This window comes from Rhipicephalus sanguineus, chromosome 1, assembly GCF_013339695.2.
Source record: "Rhipicephalus sanguineus isolate Rsan-2018 chromosome 1, BIME_Rsan_1.4, whole genome shotgun sequence".
Taxonomy (NCBI): Eukaryota; Metazoa; Arthropoda; class Arachnida; order Ixodida; family Ixodidae; genus Rhipicephalus; species Rhipicephalus sanguineus.
The window spans coordinates 299899160-299924586 of NC_051176.1; the positions used below are offsets into that span (position 1 = coordinate 299899160).

A 25427-nucleotide genomic window follows, 5' to 3' on the forward strand; every position below is an offset into this window, starting at 1 on the left:
AAGAAAGAAAGAAAGAAAGAAATTCTTGGCGAAAAAAAAAATTCGTCACGAGGCGGGATTCGAACGCGCGTATATTTTGATCCGAAGGCGAGCGTCCCAACCGTTCGGCTATCCAGGCACGATAGAAAAGCATAGCATAAGTCTTTCGTTGATTCACATGGTTTTTACAAAATAAGAATGGTTTGTGGTGACGTGCATTCGTGTGATGCACATGTAAGAACGGTATTTCCTAAATAAAAATTTTCACTTGCTAGTAAGCGCTCCTTCCTGTGTTCTTCCTGAGTCTTCGTGCAAGTTGCGTTTTCATCATGAACCTTTACCAACACGTCCAACAGGCAGTTATCCTAAATAGCATAGCCTTGTATAATATATTGTAGCAAGGGGGTGGGAAAGGGAAGTGAGCGTGAGGATGGAGAGATGCGATGTTGAGAAGGAGGAGGGGAGAGAGTAAAGTGTAGCCCAGAAAGAATGAGAGAAGAAAATAGAGTGAGAGATGATATATATATATATATATATATATATATATATATATATATATATATATATATATATATATATATAAACGGAGAAGAACAAAACGGAAAGAAGAGAGAAAACGAAAGAAATAGAGGGCGAAATGCATAGAAAATTTGCAGTACTTAGCAAAACAGCAAAAGCCAGGACTGCACAGGTGCCCATCAGGTCCGCTGTCTTGTTAGCATTGCGCCTCCAGTGAAAGCTACGCTAATCTTTTTAAACATTTTTTTGCTGTTGAACCAATTTTATGTTTATTTGGGTGCAGTTGACATTTTGGCATATGCGATAGCTATTCGGCGAATATTCGTACATACGAGCAGCGGCTATTCGATTCGAGTAGCCGCTTTGTTCAATGCTATAATAGTACTTCCTTTGAAAATTCAGAAGATATAAGGATCACCGTAGCGAAACAACCTGTGCCAAATTCTCTCCTATTATATCCAACGACTCCAAGAGAAGTTGTAAGGGTGATCAGTAGTTTTAAGTGCAATGAATCTGCAGGATTTGACGGTATACTGGCATCTCCCATAAAATATGTATCGGACAACATATTTACAGTCCTAGCCCACATTATCAGTAGAATGTTCGAACTAGCCCGAGTCTGCCCAAATCACAAAGGTGGTGAAGACCATACTGTAAACAATTTCCGGCCTATATCAATACTACCGCCCTTTTCAAAACTTTTTGAGGTTGTTATAGGCTCATGATTGGAAGGATTTTTAAATAAGTATGCCATAATTAGTACGTCACAATATGGATTTCAAAAAAATAAATCATGTGAGGATGCACTCCTCAAAATGAAACATCTAATACTGCAAAATATTGAAAATCGTTTATACATCGTAGGTTTATTCCTGGACCTGCGTAAAGCGTATGCCAGTGTGAATCATGAAATACTGTTATCTAAACGTTGTAACAATGGGATACGCGGTACAACATTAGATCTCATGCGAAGCTACTTAACAGATCGTTTTAAGTATGTTTCATTTAATCAGGCGACTTCTCCACAACGTCCGTGTTATTTGTTTTTTTTTCTTTCCTATTTCTTTCCCCCCCTTTCTTCATTTCCTCTGTTTCCCCCTTCCCGAAGGAGCAGGCAGGCGTTGTGTCCCTTTAGGTGGCAGTTGTCAGCCTCTTCTACGTATTCAAACCAAATAATAATAATAATAATAATAATAATAATAATAATAATAATAATAATAATAATAATAATAATAATAATAATAATAATAATAATAATAATAGTAATAATAATAATAATAATAATAATAATAATAATAATAATAATAATAATAATAATAATGACCTCCCAAATAGTTCACCTTCACCGAACATAGTCATGCATGCAGATGACACTAATCTGTTCTTTTCAAATGCATCCCTACAACAAATTGAACAATAAATTAATGATTATTTGCATTTATTATATGACTGACTGAACTTAATAGACTTCCATTAAATGTTACCAAAACTAAGTATATAATATTTAAACCGATAAATAAGTGAGTGCCTAATAATATTACTGTTTTATTTCAAGGAAAGCAGATAGGACAAGTAACAACGCAAAAGTTTTTTGGGGGTATGGTTTCAAGAAAACCTCTCTTGGGACAACCATGTCAATAAATTCAGCAGTGGCCTTAGTCAAGTAGTAGGCTCTATGTATAAAATTAGTAGTCTTGTACCATTAACACTAAAGAAAGCAATGTACTACGCCACTCTTTACTCAAAACTTACTTATTGCACATTAATTTGGAGAACAACGACTGTAAAAAACTACGAGAAATTAACGAAATTACAAAAAAGCGTAATACGAATTTTCGAGAACTATCACGGTAGACAGCGAGACTTGCCCACACACAATCTTTCTGATAAACACTCATTAATCCGAGCAAATCAAGTTTACTATTATAGATTACTTTTGCACATAAAAAAAAGCACAACCTCCATGTTGTTAGCCCACCCACTTCTTCCCCTCGATATCAATTACGCCACCAAATGAGAATGCCACATCTCATGCGTACAGACTACGGACGTCATGGCCTCGAGTATCAAACAGCCTGGCTACTAAACATTGTTGAGCATGACGTTGATTTTTATGAACCCCGCTTTAAACTAAATATAAATATCATTCTGTTGAATTCTAGGATAACTTATCAATAAAATACATCTCACTAACTTTTTATGTACACCGTATATACATGTTTTTTTTTCTTTCTGGTTTGTGCTGCAATTTGAACGTTCATTATGTATGTAAGTTTATATTCATGAAGTATCTGTACGATATTCTACCTGCATTGCTTTATTTGCTTTGAAAATTATGTACATGCATGTCGAATTGTTTGGTTGCTCTATTGCTTTACTTACATCGAAAATCATGTAGTACATGCATGCCGAATGCGCATCGGAGTAAGAGCCTGTGTCAGGCAACATGGCCTTTTTAGCTCTTGCTCCTCTTTCTGTATCAGAAAGAAATACAGTAAACTTCAAACCTCAATAGCCGCTTCGATTGGGCGATTCAAACACCTCGAAAGAAGTGCAAAATTCATGCAACAGTACGGAAAACTCTTGCCGGGCAAGACATGTCAGAATATCTCTCTCACTTTCTGTCCCTACGGGCAATGTATAGGCATAAAACATGAGAACTTGCGTAATGCAGAAAATCGAACAATGTTGGTATGTGTTCATATTGATGTAAAAAAGCGCACTGACAGTCACGGAAAAGAAGGAGCGCTACTGTCATCTTTCCGTGTCTTTCAGTGCACCTTTCCAACACGAAGATTGGGTAGTGCAGCAGTCTACATCACTCGAGGAGACTGACTGAAACCGGCTATAAAACAATCGTTCGCACACTCTGAAGATTTCTATGGATGCGAATATTGTACGTATCAGTCCCTGGCGCTCTATTTGTGATTTTAATGCTCATATTATGAACATCAGTACTTTAACACCGTTTTATATTAAGTGCAATAATGAAGTTCAGTAAAGTTGAAAGTTGGGCGAGTTGGTGACAGTTCGCGTGAAGCAGCGCACGGAGACCAGACACAAAAACCAGGCCACCGTTGCAAGAATGACTGTTCAATATTCGCAACCTGTTTTCGATTTAGTCTCAAAGATCACTATTTGCCCACTCTTAAAAAGTACACACGTATACGCATAGAAAGACATCCAAGACAAGCGTGGCAGTACGTTCATCCGCACCAAGTACTAGCCCCGGAGGCATCATAAGAATTAGACTTCAGGGCGAATAAAAAAGGGTTGGAGCGCGCATGACAGATGTTTTCCTTATTACGTCTAGGCGGCGGCTTTCCGATATTCATAGCATGAAAACTATGCTGTCGCTGCATTCTACACGGACTAACTCGTGAGGTTAACGCGAGGAGGATAAGGTTAACACTAGGAGGATAAGAAAGAAATTTGAGAGGACTGAATGGATCGTGAAACAAGCGAGGAGAATGATAGATGTAAAAGACAGCCATCCCGTGATGTGGAGTGCACGGGTTGCCATTAAGAGAAATAAAAAAAATGAAGCTGGGTGGCTCATGACACGGATATTCCCAGCTAACTCTAGCTGAGTTTCAAATCAGCCGAGATTGCTGAATGCACTTGAAAATGCTGGATTTCTAACCTCAAACATAACACGGTCTCAACTAGTATCGATGATGCAGTCACTTTCATAGATTTCTTTTTTTTTTGTTGGACATTTTTTGTTGAACGCTTGTTGAACATGTTTGTTGAGCACTTCTGTTGAAATGTCGGACATTTTTTGTAGAACATTTTTCCTGTTGTTCAAAGTTACCGCAAACTGTAAGAAGTGTATACTGTAAGAATTGTGTTACTATGTTGTCAAATCACATTGTACGATAATCTATTCCTTCCTTACCTGTACTAATGACTGCGTACTTTACATTGTTTTGTAATTTTCTGCTTGATTGTGTAATTGATGTCGTTCACTGTAGATGCAATCCTGGTTTAAATACTGAATCACGTCACATATGTCATTTCCGCCACCTGCTGCCACCATATAGCACCAGGGGCTAAGGGCTTCTCAAGCTGCCTATAGCAGCTTTTATCTTAGCCCCTGCCATTGTGTAACGATGTTTACAATGGAAACAAATAAAGAAAGAAAGAAAGAAAGAAAATATGCCGATGCACTCTATGACGACGCGACCAAATGCCGACAATTGCATGGAGTAAGTCACACTATTTTTTGTGTTCTCCTTAATATATATATATATGAAGATCGGCCTGCGATCGAAACGTCGACAAATAAATAGTTCTTTAGAAGCGTATACCTTTTTCCCATTTGTTTTACGGCAACCGAAGACAGACTCTTCATAAGCTATATATATATATATATATATATATATATATATATATATATATATATATATATATATATATATATATATATATATAGGACTTTCGCAACGTTATATGCGCAACTTCGAGGGATGCCTGGATCTTCCTCGATCGGAGAATAGTGACGGACGAAAATTAGTAAACGATTCAGCTTCATGATTTCCTCGAATCGCCTACCATTCGCCAGTGAGCTTCTCTGCACTGCAGTTTCGAACCTAAGAAAAAATGCTATCTCTGCCAATAGAACCGCGGCGCGCCATCCCTTCACCAGTGAAATACAGCAGCGCTAGCTGGTTTCAGCTCGAACCGTAAGCACTTTTTTTCGGCTAATGTAAATATTACGCATATTAAGAGTTAAAGGTTCCTCATTACTACCTAGAACATTATGTTTGGCTGAGCAACGAGTCAGAATCCCTGACGAAACTTACCAGGACGTTCAAGTTTCTGACCTAAAACCAGTGACACCAACGTGTGTCTGAATGGGAAAGTCGACTATCTGAAACACTCGATAAGTGTTTGACGTCACGAAAATGATTAGGTGGTATTGGATGGAGCATTTATGCAAATTATCTGTGGGAGATACGGCTGAGGATGGAGCTGGCATTGTTTTCGTAGGTTGTAACCGACTATAGTGGCAGCACCTGTCACGGTTCAAGTGAAGACAATGTTTTAGCTGCATATGCAGCCTGGGCTTGTATTTTATCGCGATAGCAGAGTCGACACTCTTCACGTCATAAACGAAGAAAAATGCGCTTGTACACGCCGTTCGCTGGAACGTCACTACGCCGCCATTAGTAGGAAAAACTGTATTGCAGGAAAGCTAGCTTTACACTCGTGAAAAGTCTCACAGTACACGTCCTTCCACTTGGCAAAATTTACTGCACACGAATCATTCTCTGACTGAGAACCGGCGCGCAAGCGAGAGGTATCGAACTTTCGAGTGAAATGACATAGTACGAACTGTAAAATTTGTAACCCGTTTGTAATGCGAAACTACAAGGAAATCTACTGATTTCTCAGAAAGAAAACTTAACAGTCGACGACAATTTTGTCCGGATCGAGGGTTCGAATACGGGACCAATGCCTTTCCGGGCAGTCGCACCGGAAAGGTGTTTCCGCAATTGAAATTTCCGCGCTTGCCGCACATAATGAAGCGCGACATATGATGTTAAAAAGGATAAACATCGGAACAACAGATACAATGTCCGCACATGTACGCAGAAAAATAACGAATTTAAATGAGTCGGTATAGCGAGAACCACCAAAAAAAGAAAAAAAGTTTTGCGGAACAAAAGAAAAAAAAAAACCTGTATCTCGCAAGGCGACTTTGTCATTAGCGCTGAGGGTCAAGCGCCTGCTTCATTCCCAGCTCGTCTTGATGGTATAGACGCGGTACACGAGTATAATGAATGTAATTAAGCAAACCTTCTTTTTAATTTTTTATTATACCTTGTGGACGTGTCCTTTAGTATATGAAGACGGCATTCATCGAGTTAGACGAAAGCTTTTCTTGCGTAGATTTGGCGAATCAAAATTCAAAAACTTCCTCGGTGGCGTTCGACCCATAAAACCCCAGCATAGTACGCACCTCGTGTACGCGGGTACTGATTAAGACAGCTGTTCAGTGCTACCTGTTAATTTGAGGCATGCACCGCGAATTTGATGAAGAACGCAGTTCATGAATCATTTCCCACCCTTCTATGCTGGAGTAAAAATGTTTTCGACCGTCAAGCCGATCTCACTTCGTATTGGAGAATGTGTAAACGGGATATTTCTTATCGTAAAATCACACGCGATGATTCTAAAAGAACGGTCAAGGTCAGCATAGAAACCCGCCAAGTTTCCGCATTGGCGGCAACTTTGATCAAAACAGGAGACAGCCAGCCTTTGACACGATTTCTAGAGATTGTGCGACTATATATCGAGGCAAAGCTTTTATATCTGCAGTGCGTTCAGCTAAAGCACTAGTGCCGTTTCCAACCCCCGAGCCTGGCGTCGGAGAGCGGTTTGACCTCGTTCGCGCTCGACCGCCGAGAAAGTGTTTCAAGCGCCGCAGCACTGATTTGATCTGGGTGACACGACCCTTGTGGAGACCCCTTTTTCGCCGCGAGCTACGCGGAATGCCCCGTTTAGGAGGCGCCCCTTTAGACACCAGCGACAAACGCTGCCGTTTGTCGCGAGTGTCAGCGCGAAAAAAAAAAAAAAACAGTCAACTCAGCCAGCTATTCTCCCCAGGTGGCTAGTCAGAGAGTCACAACGTTTTTGGTGCAGCTAGCCAAGATAAAGGACTCTATGGATGACTTGGGTATTCCCCTGGAATGACCAAGGGGCGGGTTGGACGGCACGCGCAGGTCGTCTCATGGAATGGGGGGGACGGACAGACAACCGCGCATTACGAGTGGCGCTGTTCCGGTGGTTGCGGACTTTCGCAGCTGCGTCGTGCTCGCCAGAGTCCGTCGTCGTTGGCGCAGCGTCGGTGCACCAGATAACCTGCCGCAGCACGACTGCGGCAGCGCATCTGCGGAGAGGCCTAACGAGCCCCTCCTCCCCGACCGCTGTCGTCATTTGGAAGCGCATCTGTTCCCCTTCCTGCCTATGCCTGGCCGCGAGCCGTGCAGCAGCCAGTCGGCCGCAGACGGTCCGCCGACGACGCGAGCCCATGCCACGACCTGCCGCCGCCCTCGCGGGCGCCTTCTCGGGACTCCTGGTCCTGCTGCTGATGCACGCCCTCGCGGACACCGCGACCGGAGCGATCTCCTTGTCCAAGGCCGAGGTCGACGAGGTGAGCACTGCTCTCGCTGTGGCGTCACACGCTCGCTCCGTTTTCTCACTCCTCGCTTTCCATCACACCGGTACGCGAAGACCACGTGCCGCGATCTTGCCGTTGGAAAGGAGGAGGGTGACCGCCACAAAACCGGTACCGCTGCCAGATACCAACCTAACACTTAACGCAGTTTTTGCGAACGTTCGACTGACTCTTGTACGCAAAAGTGTTTGGTGTTCGGTGTTCAGTATAAACACCTCTGTTCGCTTGCAGTCCGGATATTTGCGATTCCCATTTTCTATAGTTGTATACGCGCGCCCGCTGAGCTGTTTTACCGAAGAACCTTGCGGTTCAGCGTACAGATTGCAAACGTTTTTGCTCAGAATGAACTGATGATATATGTTGTTTATTGGCGCAAGGGCCATTTGATGGCCAAAGAGCGCCAGAACATGATAACGAAATGATCATAATGAACTCACAAAGGTCAACGAAAGCATTTCTACATGCTCAAAATAAGTTCGAAGTAGATCCTACGTATGTCTCGAATCAAACAACGTTCAAATCATTCAGAAGTGATCCTGCTTGACTAGTAAGATTTACTTCTATGAACTTCTCGCAGCATATGGCGTTCAACACGCGTTAAATTTTTTCCGCGAAACAGAAACCCGGCGCCACAAATTATTACGGGGCCAAAACTTGCATAATCCTATCATCCCCGTTATCCTATCCCCGTTAAGGAAAGGAGCCGGTGAAGGTAAATATATTGATAATACAGCAAGGTAACGCATGGTTGCAGTGTGAGTGGTAACAATCAGTGCATAGAGGACGACTCGGCCGCTGTCACTGCAGTGACAGCTGACAAGTCGTTTTTTTCTGAACTGTGCTGGCTGATGTCTCTGCAAAACATGTTGCAATTGGCACAGCTAAATTGAGTTGACCGTAGTTGTTCGCGAGACCTTCGGATAGTGCCTGCAGCTCTCTTCTACAGAGAAAACAGCTTCAGGTGCAACAACCCAAAGTACCAATTTTTTGTATAACTGTCTTCTTTATCTTGTTAACTATGAATAATGGTTCCATTCCATTGCCTATCACTTCCTTTTAAGAAGAGAGTGAAATCCAATTGTAATGATAAAAACATTACTGGCCCCTTCACGACATGACATTGATTGATGTAGCCAAATGAACATTCCTGATGCGATAAGTACGTTGCATAGCAGGCATAGCTACGTATTTATGCAGCAATGAAGAGCCCACACGGACAAACAGCTGTCTGTTGACGTGCGTTGTCCTGCAAGTGACACTGTTTAAAGCGCACGTGGATCGTAACACACGAACTCACTCGAAGACGCAAGTTTTGAGAAGGGAGCATTGAACTTCATTTCGACAGAGTATAGGACGTCGGTAGAAGGAGCAGCAGACCTTGCCGACGTTGCTGCCGTCCTTTCCAGGCAGCGAATGCGCTACACTGCAGGAGTAGCACATCGTATACACGGTCTCCCATACGATGTCCACTGCTGGTGTAATATTAAGCAGCGCAGCTAACCCGACGCTGTTCTGCACTTGAAGTAACTGTAATCTAAGAGTCCCTAATAAATAAAACTGGCGTTAAAGCTGGCTTTCTTTTTTCTGAATATGAAATAGCCGCCTGTTAAAGAACGCAGTGACATCCTCTGCTAGCTTCACGCAAGACCATTCTACTACGGTACTCTGCCCCTTTGTCAGCAAGAATGTGTCAGTGTTCGGGGGACGCAGTGAGAAAATCACAAATGCAGTTTTGTGTACAAAAAAAAAAAAAACACCTAGAGGCAGCGGCCAGAGTAACGTGTCAGGGTAATACTTTCTCTGGAGCGCATTTGCCCAGACAAACCGTTTCTTCTACTGCTATTATAACGCCTTTTCCTGTGACAAATTAAGCGACACGACACTTCTGAAAGATGTCCCATGCAGTCTAAGGAGCTCGCGCCTTTCGTATAGACACAAGGTGCGCTCATAACACCACCACCGACGTGAGCGAACACTGCTCGTTGGACAAAGCCCAACACGGACGAGATTAGGACCGCGGCTTTCGCTTCCACATTGATGCAGCTGTGCGGGCAGAACAGCTGCCACGCCGAGCGGCGAAATCGCTCTATCCGAGGAATTTACGGCGACGCACACATACCAGAGCATCACGACAACGGCCAGCGGCACGCGGATCGAGCTCGGGGTCAGAGAGCAAGTGACGTCACAATTAGAGTTTGCCACCTTGCTTGAGGAGAGGTGCAGGGCCGCTGGGCACGTCGCGATGTCTCTCCCATAGCTGGAAAAGGTATTCACTATTCGCTCTGATCATTATGACGATCTTTGCTTATCTCGACCAGATAATGCTTTCATCTACGCGGCGCTTCGGAATGGCGGAAGTTCTCTACTGTTCTTGTTGAACGAATATATTGGCATTTCGTTATGATGGGCTAAGACGATCGTCTCCGGATGTTCGCTGCATCGTGCCTCATCCTGTTACGAATATTTCCTCAGGCATATTTTTGTCTAGCAGGCAGCTTGCAATAACCTCGTGTTATCGTGCACATTTTCGCTTCTTTTTTTGTTGTGTTTCTCATTCTTTTTTTCTTCACTTCTTCCCCCATTCCGTGATCATATTTTGAGGACTTTAGTAGCGCACCACCCAATGTCGATATATGAGGGCACGGAATGAATTAGGCAGGAAATAAGGACGATTTGAGGAGCACACGGAAACAACTTGAAAGAGGGCAATCATTTATTCTGTAAATGTGGACCTGGACGCATCGCAGGCTTACGGGCAGGAGCATGTTCGCAGCTGTCATAATTGGGCCGTCTACGGTGGACTCAAATGGGAAAGCGAATTCTGGGTCATGCCTATTGCAGCAGTCATGTAATATCTATGGCGTAATAAAGCGTGCATGGAATACAGATGATTCATTTGTTTACGGACACAATGGGCAAGTAGTCATTAGCGACGAGCAGAGTTGAATTAACAAGATGATCTCAGAGGAGCAGCACCATAACAAAAAACGAATATCTCAGCTAGTTAGTGGCTTAGAGATGCTTTTGTGCAATTTCTGTGTTGTAAAGTGGAACTAAGCATACCTCAACTTGCGAAGCAAAAGTGACTCCGCGTGCCTACTCTAATGCTGTCAACGTAATGCATGCAGGTTGGTTTTTCCGTTCTGGCTCACATGTGCGCCGCGACGTCACGCAGCAAAGCACAAAATAGTATGAGAGGAAGAGGGCGATGGTGGAACAAGCAGTGTTCAATTCTCGTATGGCGCGCTCGTATTGGTGTTGTGTAACATTGTCGTCACTGACTCACAGTGTGTCCCTCGCTTACTTGTGTCTCACGGTGGTGAATAATCAATCAATCAATCAATCAATCAATCAATCAATCAATCAATCAATCAATCAATCAATCAATCAATCAATCAATCAATCAATCAATCAATCAATCAATCAATTTGTCATTTTTGCATTTGTCAATAAGAAATAAATATCCTGATTTTGATATTCAGCGCTTGTTATTCGATTAGACAGTTGGTAGAACACTAGAATTTTCGAAGAGCTTCGGAAACTCGAAACAGAATACAGTGGAAATGCACAATGTCTTAGCACAGTACACGCTGTACAAAACCGGATTTGCGTGTTGTTAACCTTCATATTTTTCTCTCCCCTCCTCTCATCAAGAGATGTCTCATTACACAAAACGTTGAGTGACTACCTTTTGCGGTCATAGTTGTTTTGCCGCTGTAATTTACCATTACAATAAATTAGTTCTGTATATGTTTTACGTTTGCCGCAACTTCTAAGAAACGCAAAGTTCAGCGGTATTGGAAGGCCGCATTTGCTGTACCACGAACGGCTGAAAACTGTCCGGCTGTTATAGCGAATACGGATCCTGTAACTCAACTCATTTGCCATCGTGAAAGTCATTAGCCATTGGCTAGCCTCCTTCGCTAATAATATGTCCATCACTAGACGACTGGCTTGCTCTTTCGAATAGTTTAATGTCATAGCATTCGTGCCAACTACGGGCCATGATGCTATTACATTAGGAGGACAAACAGAGTGCGTATACATCAACTTGTGCCCTCGATAGTCACCTCTTGACATCTGTCAGTGGAACAGACGAAAAAAAGTTGGATTCAAGCAGAATTAATTACACGGGCCCGTAATAATAACAGTAACCAAAGAGCAAAAAGTAAATCCCCCCTGTGCAGTTGTTGAGACTATACTTTCCAAAGCAGAAAAATGGGCCATAATTCTTTCGGAGGTTGTACGACTACACATAAATATATAAAAAATGCTTGCAGTCAGAGGGCGAACACGTGAATCTTCTCTAACTGATTTTCGCTATAAAAGAGCACGTCTGGCACTGACTGGCATTTTCGAACAATTCTAGAATTGCTCCTACAACATGGAGAAATTTAGCTGAGCACTGTTCAAAATGCCTACATTTTTTTATAGGACAAAAGAAAGCAAGAGAAGCATTATTTTTTCATGATTGAGAAGTTTGGTCGCACGTGTGTTCTGCTCTGTTCTGTTTTAACTTGCTTGCTGTGGAGAGCTTGATGTTTCTGTCACCTCGGCTACTCCATTTCTACAAGTTCTGCAGCGAAAAAAGAAAAAAAAGTGGTCACGCAAAATAAAAAAATGAACGAGTAAAGTAGAAAAAAAACATATAGCAAACTGAAACGAGTTAAAAAAATAACATGCAGGAGTTCACATTGCAAAAAACGCGTTCACACGCCCATATTTCTAGTTCTGTCCACAGTATATGGACTAACACACCTTTCCGTATACCATCAGCACATAGCTGTTCACCACAAGCGCCTATTTAGTTCACTATTAGTTTGGACCGATGAGCTGTAAAGTTCCAAAAAGAAAGGTTTCGCACAGTCTTGGGCCACGTCTTTAGGTTCCACGAATCATGCAATTGCAGCGTTTTGATGCCTATTGTTTTACCTTCACACTATGAGCTTCGTTACTTCCATGTGCAAGACGACATCCGTGTTCGTCAGTTTTCATCTGCACAAGCGCCATCTTGGCAGCGCAACCTGACAAACAGGCAAAAATTCCTTACGCTAGATTATTCCTTTATTACCAAACACAATTTACTGCCAACTGACAAAACGCGAAATAATAGTATCTGAAGTTCTCCGTCCCAAAACCACGACATGATTATGAAAGACGCCGTAGTGGAGGGCTCCGGAAATTTCGACCAGCTGGGGTTGCACCTAAATCTAAGTACATGGGCCTCAGTTATTTTCGCCTTCATCGAAATGCGACCGCCGCGGCCGGGATCGAACCCGTGGCTTTCAGTTCAGCAGCCGAGCACCGCGCAACCATTGAGCCACCGCGGCGAAATAGAACAGCATTGAAGCATAAGCGCTTCATTATTTCGGCCCTGATTATTGTTTTGTTTAATTATTTTACTTTCTCTAGTTTATTTCTCAAGACTTTATTTTCTCCATAACTTCAACCGTGTGCAGGAATAAGCACTTGTACAAATAGAGACTGGTCTTTAGCAGGAGACCCATGAGAAACGCACCTTAGCATTAAAAATAAGAAGAAATAATGGCGTGCTCTCCCCGTATATCAACAAAAAATAATTTATATAAATAAAGGTGAAAACACCAAGTCCGTAAAGAACAATGTCTAACAGTGTCGAGCCAGGCACAAGACTATATTTTAGGGGATCTACAGTGGCTGAAAAGACATGACAGTAGCCGCACGTCCATTTGCTTCGCCTATTTAGCGCCAATCGAATTTCGGGCTTTTATTTTGCGATTTAATATGTTTCAGAGCAATCATTTCATCAGCAAAGGTTATCCGTCCAGTCGGTTTCATAGAGTCTTTTCCACTGCTCTATCCCTCCCTCCTGCGGGTTGCGCAGAACCGAAAAAAAAAACGACTAATTTTACGAGTAATTTATTAGAGAATTTTTTCTTAACGCACTGCGGTACGCCCTGTCTGCTTTGTCAGTCACGGTTTTATATTTGCGGAGCTCACTATGAATGTCCATTAGCGCCTACGGCCTATATATTCGCCAGAACCTAGACAATATTCGTTAACACTGTCTGGGATTGTACGCGATAATAAACTTTAATTCAAGTACGTTTTATTAGATTGTCGTGCACTGGTATGGACAAGTAAACCCTTCTGCAGCGCCTCTCGATGACGTCCTCGGTGCCACCAACCGAGCGAAAGCGCATTGGCCCATCGCGGCAGGTGTGGCAACCATGATGCGCACTCATGCGATGCATTTTTCCTTTCATTCGACGCGCCGGTGAACGTGCTCTGCTCTGACGCTTAGAAAACCTAAAACACACACGAGCGCCACATTCGCTTTAGTGCTGTTTGCCCGATATGAAAGTTTTTTCCCTGCTACCACAGTTCTCGTACGTGTAGCTTTTTTTTTTTTTGTGCGCTGTAGTCCTCCCGCCTCCCCGCTTAAAAAAAAAAAAAAGAAACGGTTGTCGTGTGTGTCGTGCTCGTTAGCTTTGTGTTACGAATTTGTCCATTACGAATAACGCATTACATTGCATAAGCAAGACCTTTGGAACCTTCGCTAACATTTATGTGTACAGTGGAGAGTAGTTTAGTTGAGCTCACGCGCACTGAGCGTATTTCCAAACTTCCTTTTTTTCTTTTTTCAGTTTCAGCGTGACGTATGGCCGCGTTCAGAGCCAAATCCAAATGATTCAGCTAAAATCGGTGATCTAATCAATAGTATGATTGCATTTTGAGGTTTCCGTCATTGGCACCCCGAATAAATGTACCCGCGAACCATTGCAGGGGAGAACAGGAGTCTGGTTACGTCGAGCAGACCAAGCGAGTGAACGAAAGCCTATGCAACTCTAGAAACAATGTACAACCTCAGGGGCTAATTCACAAAACATAATGCCATTGAAGCAGCCTTCTATTCCAACTGAAATATTACATTTCGCTTCTAAATTGTATAGTCACAGACAGGGTGTTCCTAGATAGCACGCTTGCTGACAAGAAACTTGTCAATTTTGTTCGCCAGCAGGTCACCTTGAACATTAGTTACACTGCGCTCAATTATGCTCCGCAATCGGCATGCACGCTTTGTATAAATTTATTGGAAATAAATTTCATTACTACTTTTGCATACGAAAGCTTTATGTATATTTGCGCTAGAATCGTTACTTGATTTCTGTTTCGCACATACACAGGTTCCAAAATAACTCGGAAAATATCAGTTTATAATAATAATAATAATAATAATAATAATAATAATAATAATAATAATAATAATAATAATAATAATAATAATAATAATAATAATAATAATAATAATAATAATAACAATAATAATAATAATAATAATAATAATAATAATAATAATAATAATAATAATATTATTATTATTATTATTATTATTATTATTATTATTATTATTATTATTATTATTATTATTATTATTATTATTATTATTATTAGCGAGTCCAGAAAAAATTCCTAAGCATTTACAACCATCGTTTCGCTAGAAATGACTCTGGATCTCGTTCTAACGCTGCTGGATTATTATCATTGCCATCACTTTGCTGCCGACGAAATCGCGCTGATCTGTTATTTCTTTACAAGCTTGTGCATGGTATCATATCCTGCCCTGCACTGCTCAACTGTCTTAATTTCCGAATTCCACGTAAGCTGACCAGAGAGAATAGACCTTTTCATGTAACCGCCTGCCTCTGTGAACATTCGACCATTGGCAGGATACAACGTCTTTACAATGCTTACTTTTTGGAGCTCGATGTTTTTCACAGCTCCCAGTCGTTGTTCTGCTCCGAGCTTTGCACTGTACTTACATAGCCTTGTACACTGTTGATATTTTTTTTTCTGCCTGCGCATAGTTGTATATGTGCAATTTTGTAACGTTTTTTATCCCTGATATTTTATTATGAATGTTTCCTTTGTTTCTCTTGTTTTTTTTTGTTTTTGTTTTTTCGTGCGCCAGTACAAAGACCTTACGGTTGTTCCTGGGCACATTAAATAAACGTTTGATTGGTTGATTATTATTATTATTATTATTGTTTACATCACGCATATACAGATTATGGAGGCTTGAAGAAAAAGCTGTCATCACGACAGCTTGACAAGGCCGCAGGCCCCCGCATTGGCAACATCACATAGCGGCCAGGAAATCATAAAGATTAACATGTAAATGCACACACATTAAGTATTATACAAAAAAATAATCAAAATTTAGGTCATCGCGTTACAACAGCCAGAAACACAAACTGCAAGCATTGAAATTCCAAGACACCACAGAAAGTTTAAAGTGACAGTTTCCAAGCGGAAAGTATAACACATTAACATTAAGTCACAGAAAGCTTCGACTCCAAACAGAAAGCACGCATAGAAAGAGCACTGCAATTGAAATAAGCAAATTAAAAGTTAGTGAAACAATTTCTTAGTTTTTAACAACGAAAAAAGTCACGAAGTTTCTGTAATGAAATGTTCTCGGGCTCAATGTTTTCCTTGTGCAATGTATTTAACAGTGTTGGTAGCCGATTTTTTAACATTTGTAAACACCATACGTAGTTCTCCGTGTGTCAATCTCTCCACAGTTCGTGCATTATATGTGGTAGAGCTTTGCCTTAGGTTTGCTAATTGGTGCAAGAAACAAATGTTACTCTTGATCTCTTGCTCACATTGCTTGCACAGGCAATAATCATGAATTTTTGTAGCAGGTAATACATTATACGCTTGAAATAAAGGTTCAGAGGGGCAGCACATGGGGACATTAGCAATAGCATGTAGAAACCTTTTTACAGCAGAGCTGTTATGGTCGAGGTTTGCCGTGTGTCGTAGACAGAAAATTATCATCATCATGAACTGGCACGCGCTCAATCACTGCCCAATGACAGATGGTGTTTGCCGCCCGTGTTTGGTGCTTCCGCAACCAATGCTCCGCCAATTGAGCTACGGCGGACTAACACTCCCAGGTTTAAATGCACATATATACCGAATAAAGTGGACGGGACGATGACCACCGCCGTATAGCTCAATTGGTAGAGCATCGGACGCGTTATACGAAGGTTGCAGGTTCGGTTCCTGCCGGCGCCAAGTTACTTTCTTCACATTTACAGCATAATTACTACAAATAACATCCGCTATACCTTTCTTGGTTTTATTTCCTGTTAATTCTCATTAATGTTGAGCCTGATAAAGAACGAGCCCTTAACATTCCCCTTCTTTCGATCATTGTAATAAACGCTATTTAAATCCTTACTTATCGTCGCTTGGCCAGCGTTATTCAAAATATGGTTATTAAAAGTATTGGCTAAGGCTTTACCTGACAGCTCGGTGCCACTGTATCTTATTTCACGTACCGACTCATTCTTAACGTTATAGTTTAACAGCAAGTGTAGGTTCCTGCATAGAGTATTTCTGCACTGAGGAGATGCGGTAAATAAATGATTAAAGTACTGTTTTCGAGCTCGTTTCAGTTCTTTGTCTAAGCGATTATGATAAGTTATAAATTTCTTCAATGCATCTAGACCTTTGTTTTTGACGAACTTACCGAACGTCGTATTTTTCTCCTGTATTTTTGCTGCTAGATCGGGGGTTATCGATGACTTACGAATTTTTGTGTGCTTTTTCCTCAATACAAAAGGAAAACAGTCGGCATGTATGCGTTTAAGGAAATCATGTATTTCTTGGTATGCTGCGCAGGCATCTGCCTTTTTATACACACTGTCCCATGAAGCTACAGAATTTTTTTCTTGAAACGAAGAAAGGTTTTGCGTCGTCACACGCTGCATTAAATTTACAGACGAATTTTTATTTGTGTTCACCTTCTTGCTACTGCACACGAATATTGGCAATTGACCACTCAGCTGGGCCATAATAACTCTTGCTTTGAGTCTCTCCCGCGTTATATTTGTCACAGAAATATCGATCGACGTTGAGGTATCTAGTCTCACCATTGTTGGAACATCAATGACATTTTCAAGGCCATTTGTCCTCAACAGAAGATACAGTTTAAATTTTGAGGATTCATTATTTCACATGTTTTCGTTTACATCACCACCGAAAGTGACATGAAAATTATAAACCCTTACAAATACAAACAAATGACACAAATTATCCAAAAAGGGCATCACCATTCCACATGGCGGTCGATGATCAACCGCAAGTACTCTAAATATAAATATATAATAATGCAATACAACGAAGGAAGTTTAAATGTTTTTATTGTGTTCTATTGTCTCTCCTCATTTTAACTGTGTTTAGTGCTACACTTATACACTCGATCGGTCGAGTAAAATCCACTTCAACCGTCATAGTTTCCTTAGTTTCACATATGGATGACGCAGTAAACTGTGTTGAAAATGGTGATATAACCAAATGTACACCGTGTGTGCACCCTTTTTGGTGCGTGCTATCACTCGGAAAGCTCCGCAGGCGAAATTTGGTCGCGCTTACATTGCAGAAGTATAAATACAACTGAGTCGGGTTACGTCTAACAGACTTGTACGAAAATAGGAGTGGTTTCACAAATGAAGCAAGATCATTATTCTATGGTGGTGAACGCTGCAGCACAAGACTGCGTAGTTTTCGCTGATACCAGCAAATTTTTTTTTGCCCTTCCACCAGACGTTCTATATATTTTACCTAACAGCCATATGCTTGTGCAGGGGCGGTTGGCGGTATACAATAAAATGGAGACGTAAGTCATTCGATGTGACTTCGGTGATCCTTCTAACGTTGAGAGCGAGCCGCTTGGTTCTATGAATTGGTAAGCCGCTCTTTGCGTAGATCACTTTCTTTTCTTTTTGTTTACGAAAAGCTTGGCACAGCGAAGCACGGGCCCGTCGCTGCTCGCTGCATGGGCAACCTATTTCTCTATATTTCTCTATAGAGCTGGGCGGCCTTCTTTGTTTCTCTGTAGTTTTCTCCCTCTCATTCTTTTTCTCTCTGTTTTTCTGGCTCTTTTGTCTCTGTTTATTTCTATTTCTTTCTTTCTCTTTCTTTGTCTCACTCTCTCTCTCTATTTATCGCTTGCTTCCTCTTTCTTTATATCTTTTTTTCTCTCCCTCTGTTTCTCTCTCTCTCTCATTCTTTCTATGCTACGCTTTACTCTCTCCTCCTTTTCCTCCTCCTCGCCCTCACTTCCCTATACAAGGCTTACTCCGTGTTCTGTTAGCGCGCCTGGATAGCCGAGTGGTTAAGACGCTCGCCTTCGGATCGTGGGTATGCGGGTTCGAATCCCGCCACCTCATGAGGAATTTCTTTTCAAGATTTTCTCTATCTTTATACCTCTCTCCCTCTCGCCCTCACATCTCTCCTTCGCTTTGTGCTTCCCCCTTGCTACACGCCGGACAAATCCGCCTACGTGTTCTGGCAGCGAAGAAGAGGACGAAGAGAGCGCGTGCCGGTTCATGATGATGATGGTGATTTTGGGTCACGACACATTTACGCCGAGCTAGAACAGCTTCGCTGATAAAACGTAGAAACGCCCTGTTGAAAGTAAATTATGCAGGAACTGTCAGGGAGACCTTGTATCTGACACTGCAACACAGTTTTTGTTGTCACAATTCCCTCATGCTTTCTGAGAAGGTTTAGCCGGGGAGCGTCATGCCGGGCCAACTAAAGCTCACTTAATTATGCCACAGTTTGTACCTACACCGTTATAGCAGCCCATAAATGAACGTACTGCAGCCGCAACTTAATCTTTATGGAACAATTGCATCCGGTGTCATTCGAGATATGCTTAAAGCACTAGGCAATAATAAAACTGAAATGTCTGGAGCCATGAGAACGGGGCGGCCGGACACACATCAGCCAACCCGAGTTTGCAATGTTCGCGCTGAAGTATCTCTTCGAGCGTGAAAAGGCATTCTAGGCAAAATCCAGGATGATTTCGAGCGTAGATGGTTGCTTTGTCCAACGGTCCATGACAGCATGAAAAAAGTTCTGGGGGGAGGGGGGTTGAAGCCCCTTAAGCCAACCCCCCCCTCCCCCCCCCCCCGGTCTGCACTCCTGCACAAAAGATATCCCACGCTAAGCGAAATTGCAGTGTAATTAAGGCGAAAGCCTTATATGTCTCATGAGTCGACAAAGTTGGCGTCGACAGGAATGGTCAAAGAAAAAAAAAACAGCTGAGTAATAAAAGTGTGGCTCGAGGCGCGCGAGCTGCGCGCTTACTTCGTGTTTGCGAAAGCGTGAAGTCTCGGCAATAAAGAAACGCCAGGAGGTCTTCAAGAAAAACAGTTGAAAAATTGATTCATCTGCGAACTTGCGCATGTGTCTTAGGTTGAAGACTTGACACATTCATTCTAACGTGTCATCGTAGCGTGCAGATCAAGTGGCGATGTCACAAATATACTTTGAAAATACTCCCAACCAATACACTTTCATGAATGCTCAAGCTTTCGCCTTAAGTCGCGTTAGTTAAGGGACCCCAGAGATTTTCTTGCTCATATACAACCAAGCTTCTAGGAACCTTCGCAATCACATACGTTCGGTGACATACCGACAACGTCGGAACACCGACAGGTAACCAGCCATTTGAAGCTTTCGTGGTCTTTCACGTAATGTGTGTGCTTTCTGAAAAGGTCAGTCAACCGTGATCAACCACGTGAGAGTGAAATACGGTAACGAGCCACCAGTGCCGCCACGAGCAACTATGCGAGGGGCCCGGACGGTCACGGTCAAGAGAGCATCGTGACGTCATAAAAAGGCAGTGCTTGCACCACTGATTAGCCCGCATCTGGTGCATCAGCTCAATGAGGTTACTCCCACGAACTGATTGAAAAAGGCGTCAAATATGAACACGGGTTTCAATTTATGTATCTTTTCAGCTCCTCGAAATCGTGCAGAGCGCTTAAGTTTTGGTAATTGCCGCTCAGCGGAAGGTAACCGCCATTCATAAGTGCAATCATATTCATAACCACAATCACCGTTACGTCAGTTTGCTGCATAATCGCGGAAGACGTATTCCGAGGAAACCTTGCACATTGAGCGCCTTATATTCTTTTCACCGTGGTTGGCTCTAATTCTGATATACAAAAAGGGCTGTTTGCTGTAGAAATACATCCTAAGTGTGCTTCATTCTGAAGCTTAACTTGACGGCACAATACCGTGCGCGCAAGACTTGCACCAAGCACAACGGACGGGACGTGATACGTAAAACACTATACTCACAACGCGTCGAGTCTTAAAGACACGGGCAGTAATTCGATTCATCTACGGCATGCCACTGGACATAAGCATGCCGCGCACGAAACTGGACTGCTCCACTGTTCGATGCCAATGAAAAATGGGCGGCCGGAAGCCTACGCGACCAGCGAAAGCAGGCATGAATCGAAACAACGAACGCACACAAAAGAACTTACGCGACCAGCATGCAAAGCAAGGCTAGTCGTTTCTGGACTGGTTCGTTACAGGGAAGACCGACAATAACTCCGAAATCAAGGACGCACCACACTGGATTGCATACATCACATTACACCGCAATTCAACGCCTCCTAGCCATCTGCAGTTGCCAAGAAATGTGCCATTAGGTAGTTTTGTTAATTTGTGCTCGCCGACATTACAAGGTGCCAGCTGCTTCGCTCTCTCTCTCTCCACATGACCCGCTGGACTTGCCGCACTCCGCTGTTGGCGGTGGCGGGTAACAACGCCTGTAATTTCATTGAGAGTTAGCAGCCACGGCCGTACTGGTGGTCTACGGGGCTAATAATAGGAGATGCGCTTCAGGCCCTCGTTAACGCTTCTCGTCTTCGTCCAGTTTTAAGTCTGAACGCTCTGTCAGAACGCCGTGAGCAAAGATGCACCAACAAAGCCTGTATTTACACAAATATTGTTAATGCTTGTTGGCGGGCTAGTTGGTTTTGAAGCTATGTAACGAAAAACAGCGCGTGAAGACGGAGGGGGGCACACACACAAGTGCTCACTCACAACTCATTTTATTTCCAGCAGTGCATGAAATATATTACACAAGAAAGTAAATAAGTGTTCGACAACCAGTGCACTTATCGTCCGCTCGTTACAAGTGCTAGCTCATCTAGCTGTATACATTCAGCGCTCGTGTGTGTGTGCTCCCCTCCATCCCTGTCTTCTCCCGCTGTTTTTCGTTGCACTGCTACGAAAAGGTTCTTACGTCACACATTCGCAGGAGCTGATTCCATCTGGTCGTGCTGCTGGGTAGATCATTAAAGGAGGTCGTCAACGAATGACAAACAACACAAGTGAAATGCCTTGTGTACTTGGCCGCAATAGTTTGCAAGCTTTCTAGTCGGCCCGCACGCTTTTTACAATTTTGATATCTCGGCGAGCCATTTGTTATGCATATCGTTGGCTCTGTATAGGTAAGTCCCATAAAAAAGTTGGCGAAGCTTGCACTAAGCCGCGCAAGGCTTGAAAAAGCGAAACTGGACGATTCTGAAGTCTACTCTGGTTGCTTCTAGGTTGTTTCTAGGCCTTAGCTAGGTGATGCAGGTTGTTTCTAGGTTGCTTCTAGGTCGTTGCTAGGCTTTAGCTAGGTGATGCTAGGTTAATTCTCCGTTGATTCTCAGCGAAGAGAGGTTGGAGTTAAACCACAGGCAGTCCCAGACACGACACGGATGTCCAAACTCCAGAGACAGAACCTCGTGCTGAAACCAAGTGTTCGGAGCTCTCATAGATCTGCGGTTGTTGGCGTAGGCCTTTCATCTCTTCGGGGTCTTCTCACAGCCGCCGTTGCCTTCCTCGTTCCCTAGAATTCTCACGTTGTACGTACTCGAGGTCTTCGGCTCACCACCGTCGCTTCGCAGCCATTTGTTGGGCTAACTGTTGCCTTCTTCATTTTTAGTGGGACCAGTGGTGAGTAATGGGACTTACCCAATTTCTGTGGCACATACCAGTTTATGATGAGGATAGTTTCGTGGTACACGATGATACGAAACTATTTGCTAAAGAGCTTCGCTCTTAAAAGTATTTTCACAAAGGTCGGCTCGGTGTAGATCCGTTACGAGGCGTTTGCATGCAACTGTAACTGAGTATGCATTCACCTGCTTTTATATACCACATGACCGCAATTTCACGGCCAAATATTGGTTCATTTGCTTCCTGCCCAGGTAACATACAAACATAAAATCAGAAAGTTTGCTGCAACTGCAGCATGAGTGGTGGGGCAATCCGGAATAATTTCAACCACTTGAGGTTCTTTAACGTGCGCCTACCTAAATCTAATTACACGTATGTTTCTGCATTTCGCCCCCACATATAATAATAACATCTGGGGTTTAACGTCCCACAACCACGGTATGATTATGAGGGACGCCGTAGTGGAGGGCTCCGGAAATTTCGACCACATGGGGTTCTTTAACGTGCACCTAAATCTAAGTACACGGACCTCAAGCGTTTTCGCCTCCATTGGAAATGCGGCCGCCGCGGCCGGGATTCGATCCCGCCACTTTCGGGTCAGCAGTCGAGCGCCATAACCCCTAGACCACCATGACGGGGCCATTTCGCCCCCATCAAAATGTGACCACTGTGGCCTGGAATAATAATAATTGTTGGGATTTTACGTCTCAAAAACAGGATATGATTATAAAACACGCCGTAGTCAAGATCTCCTGAATTTTCGACCGCATGATGTTCTTTAACGTGCACTTAAATCTAAGCACACGGGCCTCTAGCATTTTGACTCCATCGAAGTGCGGCCACCGCCGCCGGGATTCGATCCCGCTATCTGTGGGTCAGCGATCGAGCTCCACAACCACTAGACCTGTGTCGGAATCGAACGTATGTTTCTTCTTTAGCATAGTAGCAAAGCCACCGTGGCAGGTGAGGCGAATATATTGAAGTATGCTTTCCAAAAAATTCTTGAATAAATTACGAATTGACTAACAAGAATATGCGATGCTTACATGAAGTAACTGATACAAGTATGCGCAGGTCCCATATATTTGGATAATTGTCGGTACTTACAAAGTAAAAGTATCTGTAGATTTTTGGCCAATGAAAGCAACATATCGATGTGATACAGTGTATGCATATGTATACAGTAAGGTTTGCTCCCTTTAACGCAGATGCGCTCTTCTTTGTCTCATTCGCTTTTGTTTTACACTGCACGGGAGCACCCGATGTATAGGTTGTTTCTTTGAGACGGCGCCACACAAACACAAGCGCCGTTCATCAATAAACCCAATTCATGCGTTATTCTGTGGCACCACTTGAAAGAAATGAGCACTGACGCCCAAATGCCGGCTCGACTATCGACTGAGTGTGCGTTTGGCTCGGCCATCATGCAGTCAAGAAAAAAGACAGCGCGATCGCTGGAGCGCCGCAAAGACTGTTGCGCAAAAAGGGCGCGGTAGACCAGAACGCAGTTTCACCCTCGAATATGATCAGCTGACAATATGGACCGTGGTGAAAAGAAAAGGCGGGGGTGGCCAAGCCCTCTTGATCGACGGTCCACGTGACCATCCAAGCGAGTTAGCCGCTTCTCTCCCCGCAAGGTCAGACCGTCTAACGTATAGAGGAAATTACGAAGATGTTCTATGGTGCGATAATACGACCGCACTCTGCCTGAAGCTTTTATCGCGATGCCATGAGTGCCGCGTTTTACCTTCGACAGCTCCACGCGTCGGGACGGGAACTAAAATCTTTGGAGCAGAGCCCAAGTGGAAACTGGTTAACGCGTTGCCGGTGACATTTCGAACGGTCTCCATTTTTCTTTGCAACACACTATTGTGGCAGAGTGTCATGCTGTGCTCTGTTGGACTCTGATCCTCGGGTGCGCAAGGGCTTAGTTTCTGCCACCAATTTCTACTGCCTACTCACTTTAGATCATGCCGAAAAAAGAAGAAGGAGAAAAAAAAGGCAGCACTGTGGAGCACCTAGTTTTAAGCGAGCCTGCCTTTATAATAAAAACGTTACAGCGCAAAGACTTACGCCCCCCCCCCCCCCCCCCCCCCCACGCTCCCTCTCAAAGCTATAATCTTGAATAAATAGCGTTCCTTGGCTAAATAACGTTCTTATTTACAAAATCTTTGCGTATATACTATGGCTGGGTGGCAAAACAGAGAAGGCACTGTTGTTACGCTGGTGACTTGTAGAGTTGGAAGAACAAAACACAGCTGGCATAATATCCATCACGGCTTGCGGCACAAAGGCGCGTTAAGCACTTGATGTGACAGGGTCAACTACAACAAAGCGCCTACCTGAACTTCCAAAGAAAGGTCAGCGTTGTTGCCACGCTCCGGAGCGAAAAAAAAATACAGGCTTAAAACATCGCCAGGAGTGTCACACCAGCTGCCTCATTCACTCGCTCGTATATCCCTAGTGAGCGATCGTTCGCCGGCGAAAATCCTTCCCTGTCGCTCACCCTACAAGCAGGAACGGAGTCGCCAATCCTATCAAGAACATTTTGCAAGAGGCACGCATAAATGTTGGCTAGCTCAAGTTACGGTTATTATGTGCAGGTGCCAAACTACTGCAAAAATAAATGTGAAAATAAGGTTGCCATGAACAAATATTTAGGAAACTAACGCAAACTTAGCTGAACTTAAGGCTTCTTCTTTGCTTGCAATTTTAAGCAGAGCTTCTGGAAGTTCCTGTGTGACAAAAAAAGAGAGATAAAATACTTAGCCGGAGGTAGTTCCGGTCCATCCCCCACTCATGGAAGGAGCAAATACGCTACATTCGTTGGGATACTGAAACGCCGCTGTATTGGAAACAAATTGGAACAAAACCGACCCGGCCTCGCGTTTATAGACATTTTTCCGTGCTAGCTACTGCTTATTTTTGTCCCTGTATG

General features: G+C 43.2%; 1 protein-coding gene across 1 annotated transcript in view; it reads left to right on the forward strand.

The window, feature by feature from the left end:
* Nucleotides 1–7266: 7266 nt before the first annotated feature.
* The window catches only part of LOC119379359 (coagulation factor IX-like), a 91929-nt gene continuing 73768 nt past the window's right edge, over nt 7267–25427 (forward strand). Inside the window, exon 1 of the mRNA XM_037648667.2 lies at nt 7267–7657. Within this exon, the coding sequence (XP_037504595.1) occupies nt 7535–7657 (123 nt within the window). The 5' untranslated portion in view covers nt 7267–7534. The remainder of the gene's footprint in view (nt 7658–25427) is intronic.